The 9341-nt window shown below is 44.2% G+C and overlaps 1 protein-coding gene across 1 annotated transcript; it reads left to right on the top strand.

The window, feature by feature from the left end:
• Window positions 1-2071: 2071 nt before the first annotated feature.
• On the top strand, window positions 2072-4037 carry POU2AF3 (POU class 2 homeobox associating factor 3). The gene is made up of 2 exons (XM_028105774.2): window positions 2072-2269; window positions 3666-4037. The coding sequence occupies exons 1-2, from the start codon at window positions 2072-2074 to the stop codon at window positions 4035-4037; spliced, it is 570 nt and encodes a 189-aa protein (XP_027961575.2).
• Window positions 4038-9341: the final 5304 nt, after the last annotated feature.

The raw sequence follows: 9341 nt of genomic DNA, 5'->3' as shown, positions 1-9341 counted from the left end.
TAGAATGTAGAGGCTTCAGCTCACTGACTGCAGTTCTAAGAAGATATTTTCTGTTGTAATATTTCATAGCTAGTAAGCACGTGTGCCTATGTTCAGCCACCCAGGATTAGCAAAGTTAGGAATTATGTCCTTTTGGGAGAACAAATTCCTAAGGCTAAGCAGCCAAAGAGAATATCAAAATTTTGAAGAAAATGATAGACTAAGTCACAGAGGGTTGGGATTAAATAAGTTTAGCTCTTATTAATTTTAAATTAAATTGTTTAATAGAAAAGCTGTTTACTGGGTATTCCCAAACTATTCCATTTCTCTGTAATATACAAATAGTTTACATTCATTTTTTATCTAAATTTAAGTTTAAAATTTAAGTGGAAAAATCTGATATTGGGGGGAAAAAACCCAGGCAAACATAAAAACTGAATCTAAATAAAATAGAACATTGGGTGTATGTAACGACAGCCACGTTTTTTTAGAAGAAAAGAATCTGGCTTACCTTAGAGCAGAAGGCACCAAAGTTCGTGTGAAAATGGCTTCGCTTTCCCCGGGAAGCACTTGAGTTCATGAGCTCTGTGGTCATGTTCTTCCTTTGGCAGCTGCCTGGGGGCAACGGCGTCCGCCTTTCAGACCCAGGCCCACCATCTTCTGCAGGTCAGTACAACCAGCGTCACCGTTCCCTCAAAACCTCTTTCAAAAGTCCACCTCGAAAGTCTCTCAGTGCTTGATTCGGGGGTTAAGATAGACACCACCATTTAATTGGAATCCAACCAATCAGAAAGTGAACCAGGCATAGTGACTCCAGATGCAAGCCCAGCAAGGTAACAAGGGCACATTTTTGTCCTTCTTCTCTGAGACGTCTATTTGCTGCTTCCTATTCTGTCCCGAGAGTTGGTTCTTCACATTTATTCCGGTTCCTCATCGCCAAGTCACTAAACTCGGCTAACAGATCAGAATTGCTTTCAGAAACTTGCTCTCCTTTTTAATGTACTGTTAGATGGACTATAGGACGCCCTCGGGTTCTCGAATAATGCCTTTGCTATTGTTGATTTAGTGTCTAGCCACCGACAGGGGCTTCCCTCCCCTTCCTCTCTCTCTCCCCGGGGAGCCACTCAAGCAACTGCAAGTTTTCTCAGCCCAATTCGAATAACTTATTACCTATGCCAGCCAGTAGCTAGGTGTTTCCGGAGCTCACAAACAAGGGAAACTGTGCTTATGGTAGCTCTTCCATTTAACCTTAAGGAACCTTGAGACTTCAAAAAATCCAGTGTTCTATTGTCCTCTGATAGATATACTCTAAACCTGTCTTCTCTGAGCATTTAAGGCTAGCAGTCAGAAATTGAGCCTATTAATAATAAAATGGAAGAGGAGTCGTGTTTTCAGAATTACACTTGGTTGGTAGCTAACAACTTATCTTAATTCCATTAGCATGTGAACATGTTTCCTAAGGAAACATTTTTGCTTTTTGAAATTTATAGCAAGTACCACTGATTCACTTTACATTCTTGGTTTCTATTTTTATCATTTGTGTTGCTCTTTGTATTCCTCCTCAAAATTTAAGTTACTTGAGTAAGCATGAAAAGTTTAGGAAAGCAATAAGCCTAAATCAAGAGACTTGTTTCCCATGGCCTCAGAAGTTTTCCTGAAGCTTCACATAGTGTTGTACGTTACTTCTGAGAGGCGAGGTTTACTTGAACCGCAGATGGGATGTTGATGCCTTATAGTCCAAGAAAGTAGAGCCCTGAGCCATTATTTGGCTGTGATAGTTGGACACAGGTTGGATTGTCATTCTTTTATTTGTGCCCTGGCCGTATTTACAGCCACTTTCCACATTATTAACCAGATTCGATCCACTGGGACTCGAATTCACTAGGGCAACAAAAAACACGCAGATTGCTGCCTGTTTACTTTTCTAGAACTTCTTAAGCCCCCCTTCTCCCCTAGACATGGTAAAAGATTCAGAATACAGAATTCTATTCAAAGTCGTAAGTGCAATTTTTAAACAAACAAACAAACAAAAAGTCTGTCTTTTTCCCCTTCTCTTCTAGGGCTGTATTTTGAGTCTGAACCGGTTTCTTCCATGTCCAATTATTTTCAACCCCAAGAATTTTCCAGTTGTGTTTCTTGTGAAGAAAATACAAGCTGCCTCGACCAGATCTTTGATTCCTACCTTCAGACAGAGACACACCTGGACCCTTCGCTCAATTCCACTCAGAGCACTCCCCACTATTTCCCTGACAGCTTCCAAGCTGCCCCTTTCTGCTTTAACCAGAGCCTGGTAATTTCTCTCAGTTCTTTACAAAACCTGATTGTTGCCTACTCTGGGGTAGTAATGCTTTGTAAGAGGGTTTGCATCATCTCCTAAGAAATGACACACACACTATCAACCAGGAAGTCATCCAGGAAACAGCAGAGAGCCATTTAAAACTCAGTGGGGGTCAGAGTAACCACACGTGGGGGGCAAACCTTTGGGTACACACGTGATTATGATTTCCCAAGGCAGCTACGCCCAAGTAAAGTGGTGTGTGGCAATAAAAAGAGGTTTCCCGGCAATATTCATTTAATGTTTTTAAACTGGAGGGAAGACAGCTGTGAATTGAAAATCATTGATTTAAACAGTGGTCCTTGGATTTTTGAGTTCTGGAAAATGGCGTTAGGCTGCGTCTACACAGTACCAAACTGTCATTACGATAAGGGGTTTTTGTTTCATTTTGACCCTGAACTGGCCCCACTAACCAGTTGTTTGGGTCTGGCGTAGGCACAAGAACTCATTTGGGTCTGAGATGGCTGGTAAAGAAGAAGCCCTCATACTTCAGAGAATTTGGATTCTCTATTCTTGATGACCCTCACATGTTTGCAAATATGGTATCATTTAAAATGGAGTAAGATTTCCATTAGTAGACACCAGTTGTTTGCGATGTTTTTTAGATACTCATATAGTTTTTTAAACTGTAAAAAGAAGTTGTGTGGTTTTTTTTTTAATGTACATATTTTTCTTTTGGTTTGTCAAAAAGTCTATGTGGGTATCAGACTAAATTTTCAGAGTATAGGAAATTAACTCCAGAGAATATGCACACCGGACCCCAGTTATCAAGCTCCCTTCTGGCTTCCAAAGAAGGCTTTCTCAGTAATAATTGTAGTCCTGCTTAAGAGAAAGCAGAAAGAAGCAGAAGGTACCTTTATCCTCTGGGACAAGACTTCAGTGACTGTAAGAGTAGTTGCATGTCTTGGAGTCTCCCAGACACCGGCTCACTGAAGACCCCAGTTGTACCTGTGTATGGTTCACTTTGTTCTCCATGGTTGAGGTGTGGAGGAACATCCACGGTGCCACCTGCTGCTTATATTGTGGCCCACAGCAAGATCTGACGTGCAGGTGACTTGAAGCACAATGGGATTTTGTGGTTTAAGAACAAAGCATCCTCTAAAATATGGTTATAACAAAGGAAGCCAGTGAAGCAAGGCAACTTATTGTTGGGGAAGAAAAAGGCAAATATAAAGTGTCAAATCATGCAGTCAGCAAATAAAATTACTTCTGCAGACCTGGGTTGGGCTGGGTGTTTTGTTGTGTTGTATTCCTGCCCTAATGTTCTTACTCTGAGTTAATAAATCCTCTCTACTCAGCTTTTTTAATCCTGTCTAAATGATCAAGCTCTTTGTTCCTCGGTTTTCTCTAGACCCCAGGATCGCCTTCGGATTCCTCCACTCTGTCGAGTTCCTTAGACTACAGTTACTCGCTGGCTCAGCTACCTTCATGTGCTCCGGAGAATTACAATTCTCCCCCTTCTCTGGACACCAGAAACTGTGGCTATCCCTCAGAAGACTACTCCTACTCACATTTGCCCTCGTACACCCAGTACGACTGCTTCTCCTCAGCCAGCACCTCAGTCTGCTACTGTGCATCGTGTGAGGCAGAACACTTGGACACCCTCAGAGCAGCAGAGTATTTTTCCTATCCCGGCACAGACTATGTGAACTTGGCCCCCTCAGCGGCCACAGCCAGCGAGTTCTATAAGAAGGGAACAGACTGGGACATCTGCTATAGTTAATGGCAATTACATTAATTTGGAACACGGCGTGAATATCTCTGTCTTTCGGCCACACCAAATGACAACTCGAAATATGCAGCCTGTTAACAAAATATCACAAAGCCCGGTTCCCATGTCGGATTTCCGATGTTCTGATGCTCACTTAGGCATTAATATGAAGTCTTTCAGACCTGGTCATTGTGCCAGTCCTACTTTGTATGCTCACAGTTAAAATTGTTTATAGGGACTGTTCAGTTGTTTTACTTTTCTATGTAACGAACAAATTCTAATTTTTTAACTAATAAATTTTGTATTTTTAAACATTGGCTTTTTTTTTTAATTTTCTGATGATAGTTTCCAATTGCTTTGAATAACACCGATTAATTCTGGAGATCACCAGTTACTTTTCAATAGTTTAATCTCATTTATCCATGAATTTTAAATTATTTTAATTCGGCAAGATGCCTTGCTCCCATAGGGATGGAGGGTAGACACAGTTCTGATGGCTGATGAGGAGGAGCAGCCTCACCTCCAAATGAGGGTGTGCATCTTGGAGCCACATCAGAGAAAGACATTTTATGAATCATTAGCTTCTCATATCTAACACTAGTCAACGAAATGTTAGTATGACCAAAAGGCATATCTTGCCTACAGCAATATTAACCCATAGATCATTCTTTTTCATGTCCAAAGTGTTGTTTTGTAAACCCTCTGGGCAAATACTTGATCTTTTTTTCTCTTGAGAGCCGCCATGCTGTTGATGGACCACAAGGTTTGGAATTCGTTGTTACCTTAGATTTCTGAATTTCTGCCGTCAGTCCTTAAACATGCATCGCATCGCTCGTTTTTTACAAATTGGTTGAGACAATTGACCGTGCTGTTTATGACTGAATTTCAGAGTTTACTGCCTCTGATTAATGTATTTGAACAAGCCCAACCATCCTTCCGGGGAAGAGGAGTTAACTTAAGCTACCGATGCCAGACTATACTGTTCAACCCTGTTTGTCGAGGGCATTAAAACACAGGACCTAATCCCTGCAGTGAATCCTTCTGTCCGGGGGGCGTTTTCCATGTCCCAACGTTCTGCACAATGGCGGCGATACTGGTACCGTTGGTCCTGGCCACGGCTACCATTTTCCGAGCCCTCCCCGTGCACCAGAGTTGCCTTTCGGGTTTTCTCACTCCTCCTACCTCTCACTCAATCTCCACAACAATGTTGATGACAAAATCAGGAGTCTGAGACTCAGAGAAGTCAAGTCACCTGCCCGATGTTACCCAGTCAGTAAGTACCCAGGCTTGGGTCTGAGGAACACCAGAGCTGTGCTTTGTACTCACTCCCTGGGGGTGAAAAGTTTGAGCCATCGTCTGTGGAAGACTGCTCTGTGGAACCTGTGAAATCATCCCCCATTAAACTCTGACTTCCTCCTACAAACACGGGTGTGTCCCCCACACAGCTAGTCAGAGCTCCCCAGAAGGGCCGATTGTCCACAGATACGAAGGTGCCAAGCACAAGAGCTGAAGTCCCCACTCTGGGGACCGAGAGAGAGAAGCTGACAAACCAACCACCCACCTCAGTGAACCTTGTTCTATCCGGAAGCAGATAGGCTTTCAAAATGACATGCCTAATTGTCACCTCCCTGGGGACTCCACTAAGGCTCGGGCAAACAGAACAAGTTGCAACCTGCCTCATGGAATAGCTGTGCCAGGGAAATAGAACAATCACTGCCTTTCTGAGATGCCAATAAAACTAAATTTTTAATAGTTTCCAACTAAATTGAAACTGACGTGTCACCGACAAATACCTGTACGGCCAGAAGGAAGCCCCCTGCATGCCATGCGCCCCACCCCACCCCGGCTGTCCCCACGGGGCAAAGAGCAGAGAAGCCGGAGATGACCAGGGGTTGACACAAAAATATCTTCTTCCTGTTGCCATTCTTCTTTCTTTCTTTCTTTCTTTTTTTTCATTCTCCACTTCTATCCTCTGCCTTCCAAATCAGATCTCTTGCAGCTCTAACAGAGCGCTTGCTCCTTGCTTCTTGTTCTTGCTTCCTATGTCCCTTAGTGTTTGCCTAAATCTAGTTTGGAAAAAGATTCAAAAAAAGAATGTGACACACGGGCTAAGAGAGTTCACGATGCTTTAAGATCTTTCCAGATATTGGGGCCGACGGGTGGCCCCGCACACGAGGAAGTAAATGAACACTGCGCACCCGGTGTCTCAAGTGCTGCAGCTCTCACAGAGCAGCTCCCGAGCCCTACAGCCCCAGGGAGAACATCTGCCCTCAGCACTGGGACAAGCTGGAGGGCCTCTCATCAGCATACAGCCGGGAAGCTGCAGGCAATCCAGACGCCTGTGCCTCGCTGTCAGAAAGCACGATTCAGTAAGTCAGCCCTAGGAGCCAGGCACCTGCATTTTTTAAATGGACCTAAGTTGATTCTGAGAGAGAAGTTCCTCTGTCTACACGGGAAAAGCACTCACATATTCCACGTCTGAATCGTTCCACTCTAGGATCTAGCAGCGCAATAACAGCTTATATGGACTAAGCTCTTCCCATGGCCCAGGGCTGCGGGCATTTATCTCATTTAATCCTCAAACAACAACACAAGAGAGATACTATTACTGTCCTTGCTTTTTTTGTTTTGTTTTGTTTTTGTTTTTTTGTTTTTTTTAATCAACAATGAAAGTGCAGCTTGGAGAGCTGGAATAACCTGCCCAAGGTGACACACCCTGTAAGCAGGCTGAGTTCTCCAGCTCAGGTGGTTTGAACGTCCCACAGCCGTTAGTATACTTTCCATGTATTATACCTGGAGGAATTATCTATTTGGAATTGGATCTTTTGCAGGCACATCTGTACCCATCTCCTCAAACCTCAGAGGCATTTAATAAAATTAAAAATGGGAGTTTCAATGAATGAATAATTTTGTTATTCAGAACCACTGGATTAATAAAACAAAATATTTTTTTTTAATTTTATGTATTTATTTGTCAGAGAGAGAGAGAGAGAGAGAGCACAAGCAGGGGGAGCAGCAGAAACAGAGGGAGAAGCAGGCTCCCCGCTGAGCAGGGAGCCCAATGCAGGACTCAGTCCAGGATCCTGAGATCATGACCTGAGCCGAAGGCAGACACTCAAACGACTGAGCCACCCGGGCATCCCCCAAAAACAAAATATTAATTAAGCACTTACTATGCGCATGACTGATTCAGTACCTTCAAAATGCAGTCAAAGGGTAAAAGGAAATGTGATTTCAAAAATTTAAAACTGGAAGAGCTTCAGTTATGATGGACATGGACTAATTTTTCAAATTCTTGGGAAATTTAAATTAGGGGGTCAACCCTTGGAGCCTGAGAGATGAGACAAAGTTGAAGGTAGTAAACATCTAGAAATGATGACCTCAAGCAATGGCCCAGAGTGGTGACATCCTGGCTGCTGGCCCGAGCCACAAGTGGACATCAGGGAGCAAGGACCTGCGATGGACTTGGGTGGGGGGTAAGGAGGGAGGGAAGGGGGTGCTACCTTTTGATAGAAAACTTTTTTTAAAAATCATTCTTCAGGAATGCCTGGGTGGATCAGTTGGTTAAGTGTCTGCCTTCGGCTCAGGTCACGATCTCAGGGTCCTGGGATTGAGCCCCGCATCAGGCTCCCTGCTCCTTGGGAGCCTGCTTCTCCCTCTGCCTCTCCCCCGGCTTGTGCTCTCTCTCTCTCAAATAAAGAAATAAAATCTTTTAAGAAATCATTATTCAGTCTGGAATCAAAGCCAATGAAAATTGTGAATAATATAGATTAAAATAAATGTGGACTAACCATCATTTCCAAATCCTCAAACCCTAAGTAACCTGTAGCACAACCCCTGGCAGGGCTGCTCAAAAAAGTAATTGACTCTTAGACTTTCTCCCTGCCTCTTACAGATGAAGGTGTGGAGATGACCTGCCTGCGCGCGAGATTGGTCTGCATGGTGGCTCTAGGTCTTGGGAGCTGGATTGTAGTGTGGCCAGAGAGTGGGCCATTCAGAGCCATGTGAATTTGTGCTTTAAAAGGTAGCTTAAATGGCCCCATTTCTTGTCTCTGGGCAAGATGTAGGGGCTGGACGATGAAGAAACCTGAGGGCACAGCTCTGCGTAATAATAAAGCATCAAACTCGTTGAGGGCAGGAATCAGGATCCACTCAGAAAATAGTTTTTCTTGCTTAATATGGCTAGAGATCATGCTGTTGGTTCTTGGGAAATGTGGAAATGTGTGTGTGTGAGAGAGAGAGAGAGAAAGAGAGAGAGAAAGCACTATTCATTTTCATCTGGATAATCGGGAGGAAAGAGGAGACATCTGCCCTTAACCTGTCAGGACGGGACTTGGAGTGTCCCAGCTCCGAAGCCACCACCTCCCACCCCTACTGTGCAATTCTAGGTTGAATAAGCCAGATTTCAAACAGAGCATTGCTGTGGTTACCCAAGTCCTCACATTGCCCTGATGAGGGGGAGCGATGACTCCAAGGGAGAGATCAGTTTGTGGGAACGTGACAGTCACCCTAAAGGGGAGCTAGAATTTCACCGTGGTTGTAAAAAGAAGGAGGCATTCTCTGAAAGGAGGACCCATCGGAGGACTAAGAATTGGGGAGTATCCTCAAGTGGGCTCCCTGTGGGAGGTCCAGTTAGGGGGCCTTTTTTTTTTCAGACTGTGAGAGCACAGTCCCATTCTGCATCGTTGAATATTCCCCCTGCTACATTATAATTCTATGGGTAACCCCAGCTGTTCGGAAACATCTGGTTCCCAGTAGAGCTTTGGGCGGAAGTACGGAGAATAAAGTGAAGGCACTTTAGGGGGAAGCGTTCGCCCTTCTCTGCTGAGAACTGAGCAGTGCTGGTGGCACCCGTCTGAAGGGACGTGTGGTCCAGGGCAAACCGGAAGTGGTCTACAGCCAGTGCTGGTGGCCCTACCTGGGGCAGGGATCCTGGGAAGGGCATCAGGAGCCACGCAGCCACTCCAAGATACAGCCAGAGGAGGGCGATGCTTGAAAGTAAAAAAGGCAAGAGCTCGGGTCCCTCAAATAAGGGGTAACTTTAGGACAAATAAAAGAAACTTTTTACATAGCAAGTAATACACTTTAAAAAAAATTACTCCTACAAGTTGAACATTTAAATAGTTTCGATAGGGGTTGAGATTATTTTGGCCGGTAATATTTTAGGGCTGGAAAGGGACCCAGAGATCACCTAGTTCCATCGTTCTCAACCCTGGAGGCACATTACAGTCACCTGAGGAGGTTGGAAAAATGCTGACGTCCAAGCCCCACACCAATGAATCACAATCTCTGGGGTGATCTGGGCATTAGGATTTT

Source organism: Eumetopias jubatus, unplaced genomic scaffold, assembly GCF_037043125.1.
Source record: "Eumetopias jubatus isolate StellerSeaLion01/CBP00866 unplaced genomic scaffold, mEumJub1_p1.0 scaffold_13, whole genome shotgun sequence".
Lineage (NCBI taxonomy): Eukaryota > Metazoa > Chordata > Mammalia > Carnivora > Otariidae > Eumetopias > Eumetopias jubatus.
This window is presented reverse-complemented; position numbering and strand designations above follow the sequence as displayed.

Excerpts from the sequence above, each read along its gene's own strand:
- POU2AF3 (XM_028105774.2), top strand. The coding sequence starts at position 2,072 with ATGTCCAATTATTTTCAACCCCAAGAATTTTCCAGTTGTGTTTCTTGT. Across the intron at positions 2,270-3,665 it reads TCTGCTTTAACCAGAGCCTG|ACCCCAGGATCGCCTTCGGA; the intron begins GTAATTTCTCTC and ends GGTTTTCTCTAG.